Genomic DNA, 26,284 nt, shown 5'->3' with positions numbered 1-26,284 from the left:
CAAGTCACGTCTCATTGGTTGACAATGACATCATCCCTGTGACGTCACTATAAACAAAACGGTCTCACCTTCTAGAAGCTTCATTCAAATACTAAGAGCCAACAAGAATGAAAGAATTCTATATCTGTTCTCCCAACTTAACCACACATGCTCTGCTACCCATTAAAAGATTATACAACTATCCAAACTTGGGATAAGTATCCAATACTGAGTGAGGTGGATATTACAGAGGTAGTGGTCACTCCTGACAAGTTACTCCTCACAGAAAATATTGTTGTAGTTACTGAATTTAAATTTGTTTTCTAATGAGCTCATGATCTACTCTAACTTCTGGTTCCTTTACACTTGACCCGCCCTGTCTCGGCGTTTAATTAATCGTCAGACACCTTGTGAAGAGCTGGTGCTGAGGTAGTGAAACATGGCAGCTGGTGTCCGTAGATTGTTACTTGTCCATTGAAACTTTTGACCATAATAATAAGGTAGCAGTGGTAATAAAAGTCCCTGCGAGATGGGGACTTTTATTACCACTGCTGTCTTATTCACTTTTGTGTTGATGATATCCTCAAAATGCATCCGGAGTCTGCCAGTGCAGACTGCCCATCACATGCCTCTGTATGACTAACCATCCTGTGTGATGGGGATTTTTTTAGCATCACCTAGTTAGCTTTTTTGACACACTGTACTCCACTTCATATAGTCTAGGGCAGCTGCACTAATGCAGATGTACCTAATGTATTAATAAAAAAAAATTGAGCATAATGTGTGTAGATGTGTTGGGAATGTTGTGTGTTGTAATGTCCCCGTGTCGAAGGTATATTACTTTATCTGTATATGGTGCTTAACTCTTTGTGTTTTACATTATCATGTTTGAGGAGGTTTGTTTATAACACTTGTGTGTGTCACTAATATAGACCTCTCTTGTGAAACATATACATTTTAACTGTACTAACTGATGAGACATTAGCAAGCTGAGAATTAAATATTTGCAAGAGGTAAAAGCCTCTAGTAAATTTGCGAGTTATAATATTAGGGTTGAGTTATCTTCTTGTCACATGATATCATTATGTCATGGAGACTCTATGTATATTTTTGGTTTCATTATTTTATGCTTTATTTTATTCGTTTTAAATAATATATGATATTATTATATATTAAATGTACAGTATAATAATTTCTATATTATTTTATATATAAGCAAATGTCTGTGGGAAGTGTAGAGTTGTCCCTATGTCATGTTGTAAACATGATTAGAGCTGTCAGTGGACATTAATGACCAGGCCATGTAATCATCTTCTGGCTTGTTTATGGCATTTAAATTATACCCAATAGAATATTAATCACATAAAATTTCATTGAGCATATGTCAAATACCTTAATTCAGTTCAGGGAACAGTGAGAGCCATTAACTCATTACATTCTTCAAAGAATGCTCACATTCTTTGAATACTCACCTCTACTTTGAACCAAAATCATACGGACCACAAAGTGTAATTTTCATATATGTTTACACTTACAATTATTCTTATCGAGGAGTGTCTAAAGGGAAAATGGTACAATTGTATTGTCGTGTACAACAATGTTTGATGAAGTGTTAGTCAGGTGTGCGGGCTCCCTCACAATCACTTTGCAGATTGTCTTTTGTCTTAAGTGTCAGCAACTCAGAAGCTAGAGAGCACAATCACGTTGGTATCTGCTCATGGAGGTAGTGTCTAATGTTCTGGACACCTTCATATTCTGGGTCTCTACAAACCCTCACTTTCCCTCACCGTCATGTACAGATCGTGTTGTGACCAGGCACGTGTGTGTGTGTCTGGCTGTATACCGTATGGTATGTTTGTGTTTATATATCTGTATACACGTCATTAATAGTAAAAAAAAGTCTTATATTGACCGTCAATCTTTCAGGACACATCCGCATCAAGCTGAACTCTGAACTTCCGGTGCAAGTAGATGGAGAACCATGGAACCAGGCACCGGGGGAGGTGGTAGTGCTCAAGTCTGCCCTCAAGGTACGTTGGTAGTGCTCAGGTCAGTCCTTGGGGTACGGTGGTGGTGCTCAGGTCTGTCCTTGAGGTACGGTGGTAGTGCTCAGGTCAGTCCTTAGGGTACCTTGGTAGTGCTCAGGTCAGTCCTTGAGGTACGGTGGTAGTGCTCAGGTCTGTCTTTGAGGTACAGTGGTAGTGCTCAGGTCAGTCCTTGAGGTACGGTGGTAGTGCTCAGGTCAGTCCTTGAGGTAAGGTGGTAGTGCTCAGGTCAGTCCTTGAGGTACAGTGGTAGTGCTCAGGTCTGTCCTTGAGGTACGGTGGTAGTGCTCAGGTCAGTCCTTGAGGTACGGTGGTAGTGCTCAGGTCAGTCCTTGAGGTACAGTGGTAGTGCTCAGGTCTGTCCTTGAGGTACAGTGGTAGTGCTCAGGTCTGTCCTTGAGGTAAGGTGGTAGTGCTCAGGTGTGTCCTTGAGGTACGGTGGTAGTGCTCAGGTGTGTCCTTGAGGTACAGTGGTAGTGCTCAGGTCTGTCCTTGAGGTACGGTGGTAGTGCTCAGGTCAGTCCTTGAGGTACGGTGGTAGTGCTCAGGTCTGTCCTTGAGGTACAGTGGTAGTGCTCAGGTCTGTCCTTGAGGTACGGTGGTAGTGCTCAGGTGTGTCCTTGGTGGTACAGTGGTAGTGCTCAGGTGTGTCCTTGAGGTACGGTGGTAGTGCTCAGGTGTGTCCTTGAGGTACAGTGGTAGTGCTCAGGTGTGTCCTTGAGGTACGGTGGTAGTGCTCAGGTGTGTCCTTGAGGTACAGTGGTAGTGCTCAGGTCAGTCCTTGAGGTACGGTGGTAGTGCTCAGGTCTGTCCTTGAGGTACGGTGGTAGTGCTCAGGTCAGTCCTTGAGGTACGGTGGTAGTGCTCAGGTCTGTCCTTGAGGTACAGTGGTAGTGCTCAGGTCTGTCCTTGAGGTACGGTGGTAGTGCTCAGGTCTGTCCTTGAGGTACGGTGGTAGTGCTCAGGTCTGTCCTTGAGGTACAGTGGTAGTGCTCAGGTCTGTCCTTGAGGTACGGTGGTAGTGCTCAGGTCTGTCCTTGAGGTACGGTGGTAGTGCTCAGGTCTGTCCTTGAGGTACGGTGGTAGTGCTCAGGTCTGTCCTTGAGGTACGGTGGTAGTGCTCAGGTCTGTCCTTGAGGTACAGTGGTAGTGCTCAGGTCTGTCCTTGAGGTACGGTGGTAGTGCTCAGGTCTGTCCTTGAGGTACAGTGGTAGTGCTCAGGTCTGTCTTTGGGGTACAGTGGTAGTGCTCAGGTCTGTCTTTGGGGTACAGTGGTAGTGCTCAGGTCTGTCTTTGGGGTACAGTGGTAGTGCTCAGGTCTGTCCTTGAGGTACAGTGGTAGTGCTCAGGTCTCTCCTTGAGGTACAGTGGTAGTGCTCAGGTCTGTCCTTGAGGTACGGTGGAAGTGCTCAAGTCTGTCCTTGGTGGTACAGTGGTAGTGCTCAGGTCTGTCCTTGAGGTACAGTGGTAGTGCTCAGGTCTGTCCTTGAGGTACGGTGGTAGTGCTCAGGTCTGTCCTTGAGGTACGGTGGTAGTGCTCAGGTCTGTCCTTGAGGTACAGTGGTAGTGCTCAGGTCTGTCTTTGGGGTACAGTGGTAGTGCTCAGGTCTGTCTTTGGGGTACAGTGGTAGTGCTCAGGTCTGTCTTTGGGGTACAGTGGTAGTGCTCAGGTCTGTCCTTGAGGTACAGTGGTAGTGCTCAGGTCTGTCTTTGGGGTACAGTGGTAGTGCTCAGGTCTGTCTTTGGGGTACAGTGGTAGTGCTCAGGTCTGTCTTTGGGGTACAGTGGTAGTGCTCAGGTCTGTCCTTGAGGTACAGTGGTAGTGCTCAGGTCTCTCCTTGAGGTACAGTGGTAGTGCTCAGGTGTGTCCTTGAGGTACGGTGGTAGTGCTCAGGTCTGTCTTTGGGGTACAGTGGTAGTGCTCAGGTCTGTCTTTGGGGTACAGTGGTAGTGCTCAGGTCTGTCTTTGGGGTACAGTGGTAGTGCTCAGGTCTGTCTTTGGGGTACAGTGGTAGTGCTCAGGTCTGTCTTTGGGGTACAGTGGTAGTGCTCAGGTCTGTCCTTGAGGTACGGTGGTAGTGCTCAGGTCTGCCCTTGAGGTACAGTGGTAGTGCTCAGGTCTGCCCTTGAGGTACAGTGGTAGTGCTCAGGTCTGTCCTTGAGGTACAGTGGTAGTGCTCAGGTCTGTCACTGAGGTACAGTGGTAGTGCTCAGGTCTGTCCTTGAGGTACAGTGGTAGTGCTCAGGTCTGTCCTTGAGGTACGGTGGTAGTGCTCAGGTCTGTCCTTGAGGTACAGTGGTAGTGCTCAGGTCTGTCCTTGAGGTACGGTGGTAGTGCTCAGGTCTGTCCTTGAGGTACAGTGGTAGTGCTCAGGTCTGTCCTTGAGGTACAGTGGTAGTGCTCAGGTCTGTCCTTGAGGTACGGTGGTAGTGCTCAGGTCTGTCCTTGAGGTACAGTGGTAGTGCTCAGGTCTGTCCTTGAGGTACGGTGGTAGTGCTCAGGTCTGTCCTTGAGGTACAGTGGTAGTGCTCAGGTCTGTCCTTGAGGTACGGTGGTAGTGCTCAGGTCTGTCACTGAGGTACAGTGGTAGTGCTCAGGTCTGTCCTTGAGGTACGGTGGTAGTGCTCAGGTCTGTCACTGAGGTACAGTGGTAGTGCTCAGGTCTGTCCTTGAGGTACGGTGGTAGTGCTCAGGTCTGTCACTGAGGTACAGTGGTAGTGCTCAGGTCTGTCCTTGAGGTACGGTGGTAGTGCTCAGGTCTGTCACTGAGGTACAGTGGTAGTGCTCAGGTCTGTCCTTGAGGTACAGTGGTAGTGCTCAGGTCTGTCCTTGAGGTACGGTGGTAGTGCTCAGGTCTGTCCTTGAGGTACGGTGGTAGTGCTCAGGTCTGTCCTTGAGGTACAGTGGTAGTGCTCAGGTCTGTCCTTGAGGTACGGTGGTAGTGCTCAGGTCTGTCACTGAGGTACAGTGGTAGTGCTCAGGTCTGTCCTTGAGGTACGGTGGTAGTGCTCAGGTCTGTCCTTGAGGTACGGTGGTAGTGCTCAGGTCTGTCCTTGAGGTACAGTGGTAGTGCTCAGGTGTGTCCTTGAGGTACAGTGGTAGTGCTCAGGTCTGTCACTGAGGTACAGTGGTAGTGCTCAGGTCTGTCCTTGAGGTACAGTGGTAGTGCTCAGGTCTGTCCTTGAGGTACGGTGGTAGTGCTCAGGTCTGTCCTTGAGGTACAGTGGTAGTGCTCAGGTCTGTCCTTGAGGTACGGTGGTAGTGCTCAGGTCAGTCCTTGGTGGTACACTTAGTGCTCAAGTTGGTCATGGTTGATGATGATGATGATGATGATGATGATGATGATGATGATGATGATGATGATGATGATGATGATGATGATGATGATGATGATGATTGTGTTATCAAAGCTCATGATGGTAGCACCTGATGATGAGAACTGACACTAATATGCATGATAGTGAAAATTATAAGTGGTATGAATGGCTAATGGTGATATGATAGTAGCGATGATCTGACTAATGATAGTGATGATGTTGAGCAGTTCTGATTGTGTGGTAGATAATGAATATAGTGATGATAGAGGTGGTGAAGGTGATGAGATTATTGTGAAATAATGAATGAGAGATGATGAGTTGTTCTCATTGTGATGGTCAAAACTATAGAGTGATAATGATGGTGAAGATGCACTGATAGTGAGGAGTGTTGTGAGAGTGATGAACGTTGTGATAGTGATGACAGTGAGGAAAGGAGGTCTTGGGAAGGGAGACCATAACACAATTACAGAATGTAACACTATATGGTATTGTTAGATAATCCTCCTCCACCGTTACTAGCACAGGGCCTGGCTTGTGCTAGTAGCACAGGGCCTGGCTTGTGCTAGTAGCACAGGGCCTGGCTTGTGCTAGTAGCACAGGGCCTGGCTTGTGCTAGTAGCACAGGGCCTGGCTTGTGCTAGTAGCACAGGGCCTGGCTTGTGCTAGTAGTACAGGGCCTGGCTTGTACTACTAGCACAGGGCCTGGCTTGTGCTAGTAGCACAGGGCCTGGCTTGTGCTAGTAGCACAGGGCCTGGCTTGTGCTACTAGCACAGGGCCTGGCTTGTACTACTAGTACAGGGCCTGGCTTGTACTACTAGCACAGGGCCTGGCTTGTACTACTAGCACAGGGCCTGGCTTGTACTACTAGCACAGGGCCTGGCTTGTACTACTAGTACAGGGCCTGGCTTGTACTACTAGCACAGGGCCTTGCTTGTGCTACTAGCACAGGACCTGGCTTGTATCATTAACACGACCTGGCTTGCTTAACTACCACATGACCTGGCTTGTATCATTAGCACAGAACCTGGCTTATATCACTTCCATAGAACCTGGCTTGTATTTCTAACGCAGGACCTGGCTTGCTTCTCTAACATGTCACCTGGCTTGCTTTGTAGTTATCATATGTTAAGAGAAAAATTTGCTAGAAAGGGAGACACACACACACACACACACACACACACACACACACACACACACACACACACACACACACACACACACACACACACACACACACACACACACGATATACTAAAGAAATTGTTCATGACTTTTGTTAGGCCAAAGCTAGAATATGCAGCTGTTGTGTGGTGCCCATATCTTAAGAAGCACATCAACAAACTGGAAAAGGTGCAAAGACATGCTACTAAGTGGCTCCCAGAACTGAAGGGCAAGAGCTACGAGGAGAGGTTAGAGGCATTAAATATGCCAAAACTAGAAGATAGAAGAAAAAGAGGTGATATGATCACTACATACAAAATAGTAACAGGAATTGATAATATCGATAGGGAAGATTTCCTAAGACCTGGAACTTTAAGAACAAGAGGTCATAGATATAAATTAACTAAACACAGATGCCGAAGAAATATAAGAAAATTCACTTTCGCAAACAGAGTGGTAGACGGTTGGAACAAGTTAGGTGAGAAGGTGGTAGAGGCCAAGACCGTCAGTAGTTTCAAAGCGTTATATGACAAAGAGTGCTGGGAAGACGGGACACCACGAGCGTAGCTCTCATCCTGTAACTACACTTAGGTAATTACACTTAGGTAATTACACACACACACACACACACACACACACACACACACACACACACACACACACACACACACACACACAACACCATCTGTCATATTCTTAATGACCTCGGTGGAGGTAAACAACAGAAATTGATATTTATATCGTGTCAGAGGTCATGTGACGTGTCATACCAGAGATGTGTCACCTCTCGTGCCAAATGTTGTGTCATCTGTCATGACAGATGACTTACAGTATGACAGATGATATGACTTATGGCATGGCAGGCCACACGACCTCTGACACGATCGGTTAATTGAGAATTTTTTGTTATTTACGTATGTCAATTACTGGAGAGATGGAGTAGGGCAAATAATGATGTGCAAATAGTAGCTGTAGCTGCACATGTAACTGTAGTGAATGTTGCATCTTTTACTCTTGTTTATTTTGTAGGCAACAATGTTGAAGAAAAGTAAGATCAAGCGACGCAACACCGAGCCATCGCTGCATGCCTCCAACGGCGATAAGGACGCCCCCGACCCCTAGCCTCGACCCCATCCACCTCACCTCTCCCAACCACAACCACTCAATACATTCCACGCCCGCCTCTCTCTCTCCCTCTCCCTCTCCCTCTCCCTCTCTCTCTCTCTCTCTCTTAAACAAAGACACCCTTCACCTGACACACTTCTATCAGGCTGACCATCAACATGTTAATCTTTCTCCCGTCTTCTTTTTCTGTTAGGTTAAGCGGCTGTGATATTTATTCTAGCATACCTAGTTTTTTTCGAGCCCTCTGCCTCTCTTTTTATTATTATTATTAGTATTATTGTTATTATTATCATTATTATTATTATTAAGACAAACAAATTTATCTTGTCAATGTATTGGTGTGAGATCATTGTTTACGTTTCACATATACAATAGGTTCAGTGGTGGAGTGTGAGAGAGGATGTGTGTTGTGTGTTTATAGGTGACGGGCAGCAGCAGGGGCCCTTGAGGAACCCCGCTCCTCCCCACCACCACTCTATGACACCTCGCTACCTCTTCTATATTCATCTTTCATTTTCCTGTGTGTCAAATGGATTTACTTTTGTTCAAGATATTGTATTTTGTTCGAATCAAATAGACTTCTTTATGCTGCTCACGAAACAGATTTCCTTATATATGATAGAAAAAAGATCTCATCTATATTCTCTCCAAATATACTTTCTTGCATGGTGACTAAAATATATTTCACTTTGTAATGTTCTCCAGATAGACCTTCTTCCCATGTTCGCCAAAATATCTGACAAGTTCTACCCCATGCCAAAATAGGTTTCTTCCATTACATTATTTTTGTTATATAAGGTGTAGATTTTTGGCTTGATGTGAGGGGTCCCATGTGGCCAGTAACCTATAATGTGTTGTTCTCTTCTCCCTGCCTCTCTCCTTCTTCCTAAATTATCTCCTTCGTTGTCCTTATTTTGCCCTCTCTCCTATTTTGTTTCTTTTCGTGCCATGTGTTTAATGGTCCTTGGCTTGTTCACTGACTCCACGTGACCAACCCGCCTCTGCCTACACATCACCCACACTCTGGCTGTCCCATACCACCTGACTGCTTCACCCACCCACCTACACAACCCCCCCCTCCACCTCACGTCTTCCCTTCCCCCCTCCCATCCCGGTATACCTCTCCTTCTCCCACAGGCCAACATGCTCAAGAAGACCTCCAAGTCTAAACTGAGGAGGCGCAATACTGAGCCATCCATGGTGGTCAACGAGCAGGCTAAGCTGGAGCCCATCAGACCAGACCCATCCTCCTCCTCCCACCCTCTCTAGTGTCTCTCCCATGCCCACCCTCCTCCCACACCTTCTCATTCCTCTCCCATTACCTTATCCTACACCACCTTCCCTTCACCTTCTCCTGCACTTCCTCCCGGTCCCCTCTTCAACAGCAACAAACGCAGCATCAGGCGAGGCCGGGCTTGACTGGGTCTGGGGTGGCCAGTTAGCAGTCAGTCGGCTATCACACCAACACTACAACTCCTGCCGCCACAACTTCAACCTCTGCCATCGCCGCCACATCCACCACCGTCGCCGCCACATCCACCACCGTCGCCGCCACATCCACCACCGTCGCCGCCACATCCACCACCGTCGCCGCCACATCCACCACCGTCGCCGCCACATCCACCACCAACGCCGTCACATCCACCACCGTCATCGCTGCCACATCCACCGCCATCAACTAGGCCACATCGAGAAGGATTAACGTGAAAGGTGTGAGTGATGAGTGAGACTCATTTGAAGCAGTGTGGTGAGGTGAGGGCGTGGTGTGTGTGTTAGGGCGGCTTGTAGGCTGTGTGAAGGAGGCACGGAGCGAGTGTCGGCTCCCCCACCATCACCTCACACACACTCTGCTCATGGTTGTACACAAGGACGAGGAAGGGCCGCCAGTTACCCATCTCAAACAGTGTAATTAGTTATCTCTCAAAGCATTCCATAGTGTAGTGGGAGCGATTGGTGTCGATCCTACCTTCCTCCATAGTGTAGTGGGTCTCTGCCCTCCTGAGCTGTGTAGTAGGGCTGGGGGGGGGTGCTCTGCCCTCCTCTGACAGTATTGCGGAATATTTGGGTAAGGTTTAGTGTTTGAAGGCTAGCTAGCTGCCTTCATTCATAATGAAGCAGGGGTGGGCAGAGCTTTGGTTATACCATGGTGCAGCCAGGTAGAGTCAGGCAGTGTCCTGTCTCCTACCATGGTGCAGCCAGGTAGAGTCAGGCAGTGCCCTGTCTCCTACCATGGTACAGCCAGGTAGAGTCAGGCAGTGTCCTGTCTCCTACCATGGTGCAGCCAGGTAGAGTCAGGCAGTGACCTGTCTCCTACCATGGTACAGCCAGGTAGAGTCAGGCAGTGCCCTGTCTCCTACCATGGTGCAGCCAGGTAGAGTCAGGCAGTGACCTGTCTCCTACCATGGTGCAGCCAGGTAGAGTCAGGCAGTGCCCTGTCTCCTACCATGGTGCAGCCAGGTAGAGTCAGGCAGTGCCCTGTCTCCTACCATGGTGCAGCCAGGTAGAGTCAGGCAGTGACCTGTCTCCTACCATGGTGCAGCCAGGTAGAGTCAGGCAGTGCCCTGTCTCCTACCATGGTACAGCCAGGTAGAGTCAGGCAGTGACCTGTCTCCTACCATGGTGCAGCCAGGTAGAGTCAGGCAGTGCCCTGTCTCCTACCATGGTGCAGCCAGGTAGAGTCAGGCAGTGACCTGTCTCCTACCATATCACCCAATGTTTCGGCCTGCAGATAGGACCAATGTATGACTTAGTTTTGGCAAGAGACGGATATGAACACCAGAGCACGACCCACGCACCTTGTGTCATGTTGGTGCGGCGTGTATTATGGCGTGAGACCAGTGCCGCCATCCCTCGCTATGGTTACTGCTGCTCTTGTTTCCACCACTCCCCCCACCCCCCTTGCTACTGCGTTAGTGCTACTCCCCCACCACTTGTGATGCTCCCCAGGTGTGGAACGCCCCCACGTGTCACTCCACAAGGCTAATAAACTCTTCAGGTGTGACTGACACCCCAGGTATGGCCTCCAGGTGCGAATCATCTTTCCAGGCGTGACTGACGTCCAAAGAGTAATTGTCGAACTCTGTGTATTGTGTACACGGGACACCTCTACAGCACTCACATCCACAACGACCAAGGTCCTTCCACACCACCACCGGTTCTAGCAGGGTCCTCCACACCACCACCAGTGCTAGCAGGGACCTCCACACCACCACCGGTGCTAACAGGGACCTCCACACCACCACCAGTGCTAGCAGGGACCTCCACACCACCACCGGTGCTAGCAGGGACCTCCACACCACCACCAGTGCTAGCAGGGACCTCCACACCACCACCGGTGCTAACAGGGACCTCCACACCACCACCAGTGCTAGCAGGGACCTCCACACCACCACCGGTGCTAACAGGGACCTCCACACCACCACCGGTGCTAGCAGGGACCTCCACACCACCACCGGTGCTAGCAGGGACCTCCACACCACCACCGGTGCTAGCAGGGACCTCCACACCACCACCGGTTCTAGCAGGGACCTCCACACCACCACCAGTGCAAGCAGGGACATCCACACCACCACCGGTTCTAGCAGGGACCTCCACACCACCACCGGTGCTAGCAGGGACCTCCACACCACCACCGGTGCTAGCAGGGACCTCCACACCACCACCGGTGCTAGCAGGGACCTCCACACCACCACCGGTTCTAGCAGGGACCTCCACACCACCACCGGTGCTAGCAGGGACCTCCACACCACCACCGGTTCTAGCAGGGACCTCCACACCACCACCGGTGCTAGCAGGGACCTCCACACCACCACCGGTGCTAGCAGGGACCTCCACACCACCACCAGTGCTAGCAGGGACCTCCACACCACCACCAGTGCTAGCAGGGACCTCCACACCACCACCAGTGCTAGCAGGGACCTCCACACCACCACCGGTGCTAGCAGGGACCTCCACACCACCACCGGTGCTAGCAGGGACCTCCACACCATCACTGCTAGATGGGGACTTACCCACACCAAAGTTAGGATTCTCCACGTCACTGTTAGATGAAGCCCATAGCCCACAAAGTTAGGGCCCTCCGCACCCCTGCCAGACTGGGGTCCATACCCTCAAAGTTTGGGCCCTCCACGTCACTCCTAGATGGGACCTAATGCCCATAAAATAGGGCCTTCCGCATCACTGCTAGATGGGGCCCAAAGCCCAGAAAGTGAGGGCCATCTGTGCCATTGCTAGATGGGGCCATAAGCTCACAAATTAAGGGTCCTATACGTCACTTCTATATGGGGCCCTAAGCCTACAAATTAGGGTCTTTTGCTCCGCAATTTTATTTGTAATTGTGTTTGTTTAGTGTTGGTGTGCTTTCCGTGCAATGTGCCCGCCGGTGTCTAGTGCAATGTTAAGTTACGTTGCCCAAGACACTGCTTAGGCTATATTGCCCTAGCCACACTCACATCCTCCTTTCACTCCCTCTCTCACCACACTCCCTCCCTCACCACACTCCCTCCCTCACCACACTCCTCTCACCACACTCCCTCCCTCACCACACTCCCTCCCTCACCACACTCCTCTCACCACACTCCCTCCCTCACCTCACTGACTCCCTCCCCTCACTCCCTCCCTCCCTCACCACACTCCCTCAAAACCTCACTCCTACACCTCCTCCCTCTAAACACCCCCTCCCTCACATCACCTTCCCCCCTTGCTCTACCTTCCCTGAACAGCCATCTGTACAGCCGCTGGACGAGTTCCTCCCTGGAGGTGTCAAGAGAAGCCTAGGCTCTACTCCTCATTCACACTCACCACTCCGAGGCACAACTCCGAAGTGCCACTCCGAGGCACCACTCCGAAGGCACAACTTCGAAGTGCCATTCCGAGGCACCACTCCGAGGCACCACTCCGAAGCGCCACTCCGAGGCGCCATTCGGAGGCACCACTCCGAGGTACACATTCCAGTCGCCACTCTGAGGCACTGAGCACTATTGTCAGAAACTGGAACATAGAGAGATGAATATATAATCACTATGTTTGAGATTAAATGAATATACAAAATACTATAACATTAATGCATAGGATATTGTGGGAGACGCGTGGTTGAGGACGGTGAGGTCACCCCGTGTGTGTGTGATGAACAGCAAAATCCCTCTTAGGAGAACGGTAGAAGGCACCTTCTTCAGAGATCTGAGTAGGACACGAGACTTGACCTTTACAGAGACGTCAACAGTGATGATGTTGGAAGCCATGAGGTGTGTGTGTGTGAGCGAGCAGAAGCAGGCAAACCATTAAATCACCCATCTCCGGTTGGGTAGGGCGGCTTGAGCACTGGTCTGCGGCTGTATAATCAAAAATTGAAGCTTATAACTTGAAAGTATATGGTAGCCGGTTGGTGTGAGGGATCGTGGATCCCAAGTCTAGTGCACGACAGTAGTCTGTATCCCTTCTTGGGTTTTTATTGTACATAGCAGATGTAAATGTATATTTTTATTGTTATATGTTTACTATAAAATATCTATTATACCTCAGCTTGTTCCAAAGATTTATTAACAAGTTTTATTGAATTCACAAAAAGATGCAGTATTTTGATATGTATTGATTTATATAGTATATTATAGGTGAACGATATTGTGCCATATGTTTCCATTAGCTGGTAAACTTTATGTAAAGCATTTTGACAAGATTCACTTTATACCCCTTTACTCTCGCGGTCTCTTGCAGTTGTTTGTTTACGTGTGGGTGACGCAGCATCAGTAGGGCGGGCAGGGTTTGAGAGCTCCTGTGACAGCTGTCTGTGTTCTCATCTGTGACAGCTGTCTGTGTTCTCATCTGTGACAGCTGTGTCAGTGTTCTCATCTGTGACAGCTGTGTCAGTGTTCTCATCTGTGACAGCTGTGTCAGTGTTCTCATCTATGACAGCTGTGTCAGCGTTCTCATCTGTGACGGCTGTCTCAGGGCTCTCGTCTATGATGCCTGTCTCAGTACTCTCATCTGTGACGTCTGTGTCCGTGCTCTTATTAAAAGAAATCTTATAGCAGATTACGTTAGACAATGTATTAAGAACGAGATGAAAACATCAGTCGCCACTCAGGCTCCGAGGCCACACGGGCACCGGGGCCACACTGCTCCCCTACGCCCTGATCTCTGGTAGGTTTCCTCATCTATTGATTCCGTACATGTTGAAGGCGCCTCAGGCAGTGTTAATGTGTTGCTATAGGTAAGGCACAAGTAGGAAGTGGGTGAGGCATGAAGGTGGGACGCTGGTAGAGTGATTGTCGTCCTGCTCCACCCGTCACTTGTGGGGTACCTGGCCTCGCCTCCTGAGCATCTTGGTGCTGGTCCTCTAGAACCGAGTTTGAGAGAAATTCATTTTGTCCAACAGAGAGAGACCTTTAATTGCCAGTCAGAGCAGTTGTCAGCCATGACACCATGGTAGTTTTTGCCCTACTGTCCTGAGGTTGGTGCAGCTCTCAGAACTCACTTTTCCCCCTTTTGGTCCTTCCAATGTGTGTATGTTACACACTCTTCACAGAAGCTATTGTAACTCATATTACAACGAACTAAACAGCAGAAACAACCATTTATATGAGTTTTATACAGTCGGCAACAACAACAATCCTGGCTAATTACCTCCTTGCTTTAGTTGCTGGAGATGACACCATGGATGTGTGGGGGTAGAAGGAAGAGGGGCATTGTGATGTGCAGGGACGGCATGGTCACCACCACCACCAGCTGCCTTTACCGTCATGACCAAAACCCACTTCCCTCCCCCTTCCTGCGCTGTCTTATTCACAGATTACAAGCTACATTCATTGCCCTCACCCATATTTATTGACCCATTCCCTATCGTATTCCTCCCTCACCCACTGATATAGCATCCTTTTCCTGGTTCATCTTCCTATTTATGCCTCACCCTACTTGCTCTGCACCTTATTTATCCTTTACTTTTGTCATTCCTCATTCTAACCCTACTCATCACTTCTTATTTCTCACACTACTCATTACTTACAATACTTCTGTATCGTATTATTCCATCATTCTACTCATTCTTCACTATATTCCTACTTCACCCCACTCATACCTTTAGTCAATCACCCTCATTCTACTTGTCACCCTGACCATGCATCAACACTCAAGGTTTGCACTTATCATTACACAACAGACACAAAGAGTTGGCTTATATTTTCTCCTCCCTCAAGTCATTTCATCGTGCTTAATAATCTTTGACACCTGTTTGCCTCCCTGCCCCTTTTGCTCTCCCCCCACACATCCCATTAGTTCTATATACACATTAGAATCCTTTTACCAGTGAGGGAGTTGCATCACTAAGCCGGATGGCAGAGTGTGGCCAGGTGCTGGAGGCTAAGATGAGCACTGAGGTACATGAGGCTCTCACAGCATCAGCATGATGGTGACCGCGACGACACCTCGCACAGCTACAACACCTCCACCTTCCAGCTTCTCGAAGTGACTGACCCAAGATGAGAGTAGCCAGTCATCTGTGCTTCTCCTGAAGTATGGATCTGCAGCATTGCACACTTAGAAGTGGTATTGTTCATCCTCTAGCAGGTTGGATGTATCCCATTCTATAATTTGCCATCATTGGTTCTCCTCTTTACCAGGGACGAGCACCCGCCTTCACGCCCAACAGCCTATACCACCCTCGTATACAGGAAACTTTCCGACTGGTGTCCTACGCCTTGTGTTACCTATGGTTCTTGCTGTCCTTGTCCTTCAGGTGTCCAACAAGGGAGTCTGGACACCTCAAATAATGTTTTATTGTGTTCTAGTTCGTCTTCCATTTGGATTATCTCCCCCTCCCTTACTCCTCCCTGCATCAAGATTCGCCATATTCTTTGTCGCTCTGTTGATGATGCATATCAAAATTTCTGTTGTCCAGAGGCTCATTCTACATTATGTTTTCTAAATGTTACATCTTTGTTGTATCTGCCTCTTTGGTGTCAACGAATTGCTCCATTTACTAAAAGTGGTATTTTTATTCAGCCACTCTGAAAGTTAAAACATGTGTTTTAAACAATGACACACTACACCACCTATGAATTAATTGACTACGCATGCTGTTCTTTAGGTCGACTACAACAGCTGTTCTTTCAATCACACAACTATACCACCTGTGTTTTAGAGACTGACCCAGTAAACTAGGTGCTCTCAGAAGATTAACCCAGCAAACTAGCTGCTATTAGAAGGTTGACCCAGCAAACCATATGCTCTCAGAATTTTCACTTAATTAATACCGCAGCTGATTCTAAATGGAAATTGAAGTGAGTGGCACCTTCTAATCCAGCATATAGAGCAAGTAGTTGGTTCTTTAGCACTCCATATTTGACAAGTAGAGCATGGAGTGGGTATTTCTGCACTCAGTAAGGTCTTCACAGGTTAACTGTAGTAGCTGTGATCGAAAGGCTACTTACATGTATTCTAAATGTTGGTACCCCTTGTGCCATCTGTATTATCTGAAGGGTAGTACCGATCTGCTCTCTGCGCAAGACAAAGCACTTTATCTTCCATACCATTGTCCCTTGCAGTAAGAAAATATAATCCACGTTTAGTCCTCCCTTCCCCTCATACCCGCCACGATACATTGCCAAAACCTGCCTATACCCTTTTAAGTGATGGCTATTCCATGTTCTGGTGTCCATCTACACTTGGACGCCCAAGGCCACATACTAGTTCCCTCACGCCATAGTTCAGTCCACCGATGGTCGCCTAGGCTTTCCTCACTTCTACTGTGTACTCCATCACTCACTACGTGTCTCTGCTATATAGGCCTATTATATCTTGGGGTTTCTTGCGGTCTTTAACCAGGGATCCCTTGTGGTTTTTAACCTCCCGTCTTTAACCAGGGGTCCTTCACAGTCAACCTTGCAGTCTTTAACCGAGGGTCCCTTGTAATCTTTAGCCAGGGGTCCTTTGTGAACTGTAGCCTATACCTGCTGGACCTCTTGCGATCTTATTAGTAGAGGTACCTTTTTATCTATAACAGGAGTCCTTAACACCATAGTGGTGGAACCTTGTAATCTTTATATAGTAGAGGTCCCTTACAGTCTTTACAGCAGGGTTGTCTTGCAGTCTTCATAGCAGAGGTCTCTCTCAATTTTATCAACAGAGTGGCCTGTGCAACCTTCACTAGTGTCATGTGCGAGTCCCTACCACAGGGGTCCTTCCTGATGTGCCACTGGAGGGATCCTTTTTAGTGTTATCATAAGAACACCTCGTGACGTTCCTAATGGTAATACGGCGCCCTCTGGGAGTACTCAAAGACCCCTGCATGGGTGTTGCTTCACGCCTAGCTCACTCCCTGCTCCACGTTCCCGTGCCCACTGGCTCATATTAGGTGTTTCCCCGACCAGTGGTGCCCTTTTCGTGTGGGTTTCCCAGTGCTAATGCGATTATCCAATCGTGTTTCTCACCCACAACCCCCCGAAACAATGTTTACGTATCGTGTTTGCCCCTTCCCAGACCCAGATGGTAAACTAACGTGTTCCCCGAGAGATGGGTTCCCAGCCACTCAACATTGTGGTGTGGAACCCTTGCCGTGGTCCCCTATGTGTGCACCCTCGCCGCCGCGCTCATCATTACATATTTGCCACTCCATTAGGTGTTCCCGCCCCGTGTACCCTTTTACGTGTGCTCTCCTCCCCTTCCCTCTTGCCATACTACATCCCCATCCTCTGCACACCATCACTCTTAATTATCACCATTGGATCGTCAATCACCCACTTTATTATGGCTTTGCCAAAGTTCTTCTTGTGGCATCCACAGTGATGCCTCACCTTCATGTACCCCCACATTTCCCCATTTTGAGTGTTGCCACTACACTCCATGTGGACTCTTGCAGTGCCACTTCTCCAATTTGTACCCCTCTAAAAGTGTTGCCACTTCTCCCTTCCCTTCACTGCATTACTAATTTCAACTGTGGTTTATGTACATTGTTGCCGCTTATATTTAAGTGGCTCATAGTGTTGCTACTGCCTCCTTAATGTTACCACCTTTTCCCATTGGTTCCTGTACAGTGTGATGGCTCTACAGTGGTGCCACATCCTTTGTGGTTCCTCGAAAGTGGTGCCACTTTCTGAAATGTCTCTTTAAAAGGCTGCCATGTTCCAAAGTAATCCCTCTACAGTGTTGCCACCACCCCGGTGATCCCTTATAGTGTTGCCACCTCCCCAGTGATCCCTCTACAGTGTTACCACCTCCTCAGTGATCCCTCTACAGCGTTGCCACCTCCTCCGCACTTGGCCGTGTGTGGGCGCGGTGTTGCTGTAGATCTTCCACGTTGTATGTTGTATTGTATAGTTTGTGGTGTGTGTGGTGTATGACACACATACTACAGGGTAGTTGAGTGTGTGTGAGGTCGAGCGTAACCCGTGAGTGGCTGGCTCGTCCCTGAGTGAGAGTGAGTGAGTACGCAAGCAAGCGTGTGCGCAATCGAGCGGCTCACCACAACACACTTGGTTACCACCAAGTGGCTCACCGCCCCATCTTGGTCTTCTCTATCTCTTGATGCAGGGTGAGTGAGGCACACGTGTGTGTGGTGGTGGTGGGCCAGCGTGGTGCCCTGGTGTGAGTGGACGAGAGTGAGTGGCTGGGTGGAGCGTGTCCACCCTAGCTACCATGACAGCTACCGCGGGTCTTGTGCTACAGCTGAGCACATGTGTCTGTGTGAGGAAGGAGGTGAGTGTTGTGTGTGTGGTGTGAGTGTGAGAGTGTTGTGCCAGCAGCAGCGGTGAGAGTTGAGGTTGCCAGCAGCAGCAGCAGCGTCAGTTGAAAGGAGAGGTGTGGCTGGTGATGAGGTAGTGCTGCTGGTGCTGGTGCTCTGGCCGCACTCGTCATATCCAGCCAGGGTCCACCGCATATCTGCCAGGCGGCCGTCCCGTCCACACGCAACTGCGGGCTGTGCCTCCTGGCCTGGGCCGCACTAGTGGTGGCCCACCCTGGCCCTTGTGGCCCGCACCGCGCACCAGAGGGTGGCCTGTGTGGCCTGTAGCAGCCGTGCGCGGCGCGGGCCGGGCCAACCCCCTCGCGCTACCCGGGGCTCAGTTGTTCCTGGAACAATTGGGTGGCGCGTGGGGCTGTCGACAATCGCGTGTTGTTTGTGTCGCTGTGGCTTGTGGTGAAGGTCGCGGCGCGGCGCGGCGTGCGCAGGCATGCGCTCCCGGCGGACCCGCGGCCTGGTGGACCGCCCGGGCCCTCCGACACCGCTACTCTGCACCGCCCGCGCCACGACGCTAGGGGCACTACACCCCCACACATGTCAGTATTTATTCTGTTTAACCTGCAATAAAAGTCAAATCTATATTCATGTGGATTATAGAGTGATAACATTCGTGAACATATAGAATATTAAATGTACAAATATAAAGGTTTTTATTTCTTACCATCCTTTAGTAACGGCATCACAATGTCTCGTATCAAACACAACTCTTTGGTACCACAACCCCTCCTGTAACATCCACAACCCTCCAATAACATCAATAACATTCCAGTAAACATTACAACCATACCGGAGTAACCACATTCCTCCAATAACAACTACCACCCTCCAGTAACAACCACAATGCTTCAATAACTATCACAACTCTCCAGTAACATTCACAACCCCCTAGTGATAACCTCAACCATCAAATAATAACTATAACCCCCATAAACAACCACAACCCTCAAGTAACACCCACCTAATACTGTAATAATAAAAGAGTTTCTAAGTCCAGAAAAGTCTGGAAATGTCATAGAAAAAAGATATTCAGATGGAAGAGGTGTGGACCCGCACTCAACGTACATATAAGGTCCCAGACAACTATAGCTCGAGCCGCATAATAAACTAACTAAATAAAGATCAGCAACACACTCGACTGTGTATTACGGTTGTGTGTGACACAAAATTAATCTTTAGTTTTTTTTTAAATATAATTACCATTATAACGAAAAACAGGCATAGTACAGAATTATTTCGAAAAAAGGGAAAGGAAAAATACAATAAAATTATCTTTATATAAGACTGATCATCTTGAACTGTAGTTACAATCTCCTTTTATATATATATATATATATATATATATATATATATATATATATATATATATATATATATATATATTATATATATATATTATATATATATATATTATATATATATATATATATATATATATATATATATATATATATATATATATATATTAGTATATTTTGGTAGCAGTCTTTCCTGTAGACATATATTATTAAATATGACCGAAAAAGTAAGATTAATAATTCTAACACGAATTTTCTCAATCTTTCGTACATTACGCTTCACTGTTGGAGGTAAATCAAAAATCACTTCTCCAAAATTCATTTTTATTTCTAGTCTGACGCGACACGGGCGCGTTTCGTAAAACTTATTACATTTTCAAAGACTTCACAAATACACAACTGATTAGAACTTGCGTTTCTCTGATTTTATATCTACATTTGAGTGAGGTGGGAAGGGTGATGTGGCATTAACACAAGACAGAACAATAGGGGATATTAATAGGGTATTAAAAGTATCAACACAAGACAGAACAGAAACAATGGGTATTGAATAGAAGTGTTTGTAGAAAGCCTATTGGTCCATATTTCTTGATGCTTCTATATTGGAGCGGAGTCTTGAGGTGGGTAGAATATAGTTGTGCAATAATTGGCTGTTGATTGCTGGTGTTGACTTCTTGATGTGTAGTGCCTCGCAAACGTCAAGCCGCCTGCTATCGCTGTATCTATCGATGATTTCTGTGTTGTTTACTAGGATTTCTCTGGCGATGGTTTGGTTATGGGAAGAGATTATATGTTCCTTAATGGAGCCCTGTTGCTTATGCATCGTTAAACGCCTAGAAAGAGATGTTGTTGTCTTGCCTATATACTGGGTTTTTTGGAGCTTACAGTCCCCATAAGTGGGCATTTGAAGGCATAGACGACGTTAGTCTCTTTTAAAGCGTTCTGTTTTGTGTCTGGAGAGTTTCTCATGAGTAGGCTGGCCGTTTTTCTGGTTTTATAGTAAATCGTCAGTTGTATCCTCTGATTTTTGTCTGTAGGGATAACGTTTCTATTAACAATATCGTTCAGGACCCTTTCCTCCGTTTTATGAGCTGTGGAAAAGAAGTTCACTTATTTTCACTTTTTCCGCCAGAAAAATCCCCGCTTGCGATCAAGCAGTGACCATATATTGGTAGCAGTCTTTCTTGTAAACATTTGTTGAATATGACTGAAAGGGTAAGATTAATAATTCTAACATGAATCTTCTCAATATTTCTTACTTTTTCACTGTCGAGGGTAATTGATAAATTAACTCTCCAAAATTCATTCTTTATTTCTGGTCTGACGCCTGAACCCATTTCGTAATGCCTATTATATTTTCAAAGACTTAGTTTACACAAAGAAAATACAATTGACAATTTACTACAAAAACAAAAAAACGGCCAACCTAATCATGAAAAACTCCCCAGACACCAAACAGAACGCCCTGAAGGAAACCAACGTCATCTATGCCTTCACATGCCCGCTTGGGGACTGTAAGCCCCAAAGAACTCAGTATATAGGCAAGACAACAACGTCTCTTTCTAGGCGATTAACTATGCACAAACAACAGGGCTCCATCAAGGAACATATAATCTCTTCTCACAACCAGACCATCACCAGAGAAATCTTAACAAGCAACACAGAAATCATCAATAAATTCAGCGATAGCAGGAGACTCAACATCAGCGAGGCACTACACATCAAAAAGTCAACACCAACAATCAACAGCCAATTAATGCACAACTATATTCTTCCCATTTCAAGACCCCAAACGAACATAGAAGCAGCAAGAGGAAGTATGGGCCAGTAGGCCTTCTGCAGTTCCATTCTTATGTTCTCATACCTAATTTATACCCATTGATTCGTGTTCTGTCATAGCACGGGTGTCACCTCACCCAAAACTTTTGTGCCATATCACCTCACCCAAAACGAGTATAAGTATGAATGTATTTTATGTGTAAACTAAGTCTTTAAAAATGTAATAAGCATTACGAAACACGTTCAGGCATCAGACCAGAAATAAAGAATGAATTTTGGAGTTAATTTATCAATTACCCTCGACAGTGAAAAAGAACATCCTTAATGTCAATTAACCCATGTCTTACTATTTAAAAAAAAAATGCTGCTTGTTGACCAACTTGTATATTGGCTATTTTCTACCATGTTCCCCCCTTTTTTATCTTTTATTATTTTTTTTCTTTCAATGTAATTTATACTTTAAGCTCAATTACTATTAAGTTTTAGTCTAAGTGTTTTTTTTCCCCACCTCACCTTGCCCGAAACGCTATGCGTACTAGTGGCTTTAGGTATTGTATGTACTACCTCTATCTTTAAATCGAACAGAATGTTTGTACTGTAACTCTGCAACTATGTATGTACTTTAACTAAATAAATTATTATTATTATTATTATTATTATTATTATTATTAACGTAAGAAACATTGAGAAGATTCGTGTTAGAATTATTCATCTTACCTTTTCGGTCATATTCAACAATATATATATATATATATATATATATATATATATATATATATATATATATATATATATATATATATATGTCGTACCTAGTAGCCAGAATGCACTTCTCAGCCTACTATGCAAGGCCCGATTTGCCTAATAAGCCAAGTTTTCCTGAATTAATATATTTTCTCAAATTTTTTTCTTATGAAATGGTAAAGCTACCCATTTAATTATGCATGAGGTCAATTTTTGTTATTGGAGTTAAAAATAACGTAGATATATGACCGAACCTAACCAACCCTACCTAACCTAACCTAACCTATCTTTATTGGTTAGGTTAAGTTAGGTAGCAGAAAAAGTTAGGTTAGGTTAGGTTAGGTAGGTTAGGTAGTCGAAAAACAATTAATTCATGAAAACTTGGCTTATTAGGCAAATTGGGCCTTGCATAGTAGGCTGAGAAGTGCGTTCTGGCTACTAGGTACGACATATATATATATATATATATATATATATATATATATATATATATATATATATATATATATGTCGTACCTAGTTGCCAGAACGCACTTCTCGGCCTACTATGCAAGGCCCGATTTGCCTAATAAGCCAAGTTTTCATGAATTAATTGTTTTTCGGCTACCTAACCTACCTAACCTAACCTAACCTAACTTTTTCGGCTACCTAACCTAACCTAACCTATAAAGATAGGGTAGGTTAGGTTAGGTAGGGTTGGTTAGGTTCGGTCATATATCTACGTTAATTTTAACTCCAATAAAAAAAAATTTACCTCATACATAATAAATGGGTAGCTTTATCATTTCATAAGAAAAAAATTTGAGAAAATATATTAATTCATGAAAACTTGGCTTATTAGGCAAATCGGGCCTTGCATAGTAGGCTGAGAAGTGCGTTCTGGCTACTAGGTACGACATATATATATATATATATATATATATATATATATATATATATATATATATATATATATATATATATATATATATATATATACAGTGGTACCTCGCATAACGAATTTAATCCGTTCCATGTTCGTCATGTGAAACGGACGTCATACAAAACAAGTGTGCCCCATGTAACCAGTGTGATGCACTGTGTTTATTGTGAAATTCCCCAGTGTGCATGACATCAAATGTTCCCCAAAATATCATTTATCTTTGCAAAATGATAAATTACCGTCCCTGAACATGTCTATGTAAAAGTAATTACCAAATTCCACTTACTTTGGGTGTGAGGGCGTGGACAAGGTGCGCTGTGACGTCATCAGGGCCTGGTCGCCCATGTGTGAAGCTCCCAGACACGGTCGCGCAGGCCATTCAAGCACTGCATGTTGCCACAAATATATTTTCAAATATTTTTTCTATGCATTTCCAATGCGGTTTTATTTGTTTCTTTTATCGTATATGATGCATATTTGTGACCTTTACAATATGTATACAGTAGAATGTTCATAATTTTCCATGAAACTGTGATACATGTGTCAGTAATGTGTCCACAATAAATGTTTATTGTCACAATATTACGTGGTAAAAATTCACTAAAATTACAATATGTACAGTTTCACATACTATTTACACAGTAACACACTGTATTACACACTCAGTACTTTGGAGGTGTGTAATAGTCAACGAAGTAGTCCATGGTACACAGCGTGACTTTGCTCTCCTTGCACCAGCTACAGATAGATTTTCGTTTCCTGTTTCATCGTTCTGTGTGCTTGCAAATAACGCTCTCGTGTGCACCCTTGGCTTTAGTACTTGTAGGTGGTATGTAGCCAAGCTTGTAAAGCATAAGGTAGTATTGAAATGATTATAGGAAAAGCTCAGTTTGTAAGATAGTCTTGAAAAGATCGCTTTGTAAGGTCCCACACAGGAAGAGATTCAGCTAGCTTCAAAGAGTGTCCATCAGTCAGGAAGAGATTCAGCTAGCCTCAAAGAGTGTCCATCAGTCAGGAAGAGATTCAGGTATTCTTGAAAATATCAATGAACAACACCACCATGGAAGCCGCTAACACTGTTCATCTATGCTACTTGTATCAGATGCATCATCATTGAACGCAGAAAACGATTCATCTATGTATCATCTATATAAATTGGAGATGGCAAGGGTGGGGCTCAGAGCTACAACTGGATACGCTCGCTGTATCATCCTCATAGGTGCTGCATCACTGGCATCCGACCGTTGTGTTAAGCCCTTATTGCGCCTAGCTTCACCAATGTTATGACCCCTTGTTCTTCAAACAATAGGGTCTGAATTGCACCGATTGAGCGCAGTCTTTCAACACCGTGTGGGACAGGTGTTTGAGAGCCAGAGGCACGTGTGCTACAAATGGTTGCTCACGCAGTACTAACCCAGCCAGCAGCCCTTGTCTTTCATATTAGTTATAACAAAAGGTTCGTTCAGTTTTTGTCGGGTAGGCTGCTCCATTATGACAATCTTTCTTTGTTTCAAATGTGTTCCATTTGTTTTGTATTTGTCACTTACGTCTCAATAATGGAGCAGCCTACCCGACAAACACTGAACGAACCTTCATGGCATTTGTCCATTTTTCAAATTGTTTCAACAGTTCTTTTATTTTTCGTTTTGTTTTATTTAAGAAACATGGAGTAGCCAACCTGTAGACCACCGAATGAACCTTTTTGACATTTGTACTGGTTTTCAAAATTCTTCATTTTTTTTATTATTTACGTTTTTTGTATGTAAGAAACATGGAGCAGCCTACCTGCCGACCACCGAACGAACCTTTTGCTATAAGACAAATGAAAAATAAATATTGAACACATTTGAAGAAAGGAAAATGTCATAATGGTTTATTCAGTGTATGTAAGATAGGCTTCTCCATTATTGAGACGTAAATGAAAATTACAAAACAAATGGAACACATTTGAAACAAAGAAAGATTGTTATAATGGAGCAGCCTACCTGCCGAACACCGAACGAACCTTTTTGACATTTGTTGTATATCAGACATTTCATTTATTTTTTCCTGCAAAAACGTCAATGCTTTGCAACATCTCAGCAGTCACCCTTTTATATCCCAGCATCATTAGCATCTTTAAACAAGAACAACATAATTTATGTGCATCGTCGGAGGCGTCTAAGAATGTGCAAGAAGCAGCGCGACCCCACCGTGTGGTGTTGACGTTACTCAAACCAGCGTTCGTCATACGGGACGATTTGATGCCGATCGGGCCGTTCGTTACCCAAAATGTTCGTCTTTTGGGGCAATCGTTATGCGAGGTACCACTGTATATATATATATATATATATATATATATATATATATATATATATATTTATATATATATTTATATATATATTTATATATATATATATATATATATATATATATATATATATATATATATATATATATATATATATATATATATTTTGTTGAATATGACCGTACTCAGTACTCAGTGCGGTACTCAGTACAGTACTCAGTGCGGTTCATCGCCTTTTTCCTTCCCTCTACCCATTTGTAAACTCATGCTACAGCAAGAATCTAACTCTGCTATTCGGGGTACATGAAATTGAATCACAAGACGGTGTCCAACAGGGTGACCCCCTTGCTCCTTTTCTTTTCTGCCTAGTCATCAAGGAAATCACCAATAACCTGTCCAGTGAGCTCAATACTTGTTTTTTGAACGATGGTACTCTAGCCGGCTCCCCAGCCTCACTCTTGGACGACATAAGAATAATTCAGGAGCAAGGAGCAAGTCAAGGCCTCACCCTGAACTCTTCCAAGTGCAAAATAACCTCCACCAACCAGCAAATAATAGAGCAAATAAAGGTTGTTTTGCCTGACATTCATACAACCAATCCTGAGGACAGCACACTCCTAGGTGCTCCTCTTGGAGGAAATGCCATCGACAAGGTCCTTGGTAAGAAGATCACTGACCTAAAGAGGATGAACGAGAGGATTGAAGACATCGATGCTCATGATGCACTTTACCTCATCACCAGATGCTTGTCCCTCCCCAGGCTGACCTACTTTCTAAGAAGTTCGCCATCTTTCAACAATATTAAATTAGAAGAGTACGACAGCTTGCTGAAATCAACACTAGAAAAAGCCCTCAATCTTTCCCTCAGCGACTCATAGTGGAAAAAGGCCTCCCTT

General features: G+C 45.6%; 2 protein-coding genes across 4 annotated transcripts in view; both read left to right on the top strand.

The window, feature by feature from the left end:
* LOC123767712 (diacylglycerol kinase theta) overlaps window positions 1–19,003 on the top strand; it is a 34,971-nt gene extending 15,968 nt beyond the window's left edge. For 2 of the 3 annotated variants that reach the window (XM_069310427.1, XM_069310426.1), the window contains exons 4-5: window positions 1,906–2,009; window positions 8,767–19,003. In XM_069310427.1, coding sequence (XP_069166528.1) covers window positions 1,906–2,009; window positions 8,767–8,898 — 236 coding nt within the window. In that variant the 3' untranslated portion in view covers window positions 8,899–19,003. Of the gene's footprint in view, window positions 1–1,905; window positions 2,010–7,533; window positions 8,693–8,766 lie in introns of those variants that run through there. The other variant, XM_069310429.1, reaches the window with a different exon arrangement.
* Window positions 13,633–26,284, top strand: part of Pdp (pyruvate dehydrogenase [acetyl-transferring]-phosphatase 1-like protein, mitochondrial) — a 51,660-nt gene continuing 39,008 nt past the window's right edge. The window contains exon 1 of the mRNA XM_069310425.1: window positions 13,633–13,767. The gene's annotated coding sequence lies outside the window, so the exon portion shown is untranslated. The remainder of the gene's footprint in view (window positions 13,768–26,284) is intronic.

This window comes from Procambarus clarkii, chromosome 67 (assembly GCF_040958095.1).
Source record: "Procambarus clarkii isolate CNS0578487 chromosome 67, FALCON_Pclarkii_2.0, whole genome shotgun sequence".
NCBI lineage: Eukaryota > Metazoa > Arthropoda > Malacostraca > Decapoda > Cambaridae > Procambarus > Procambarus clarkii.
Note: the sequence above shows the minus strand (reverse complement) of the source record. Positions and strands in the feature narration are given on the sequence as shown.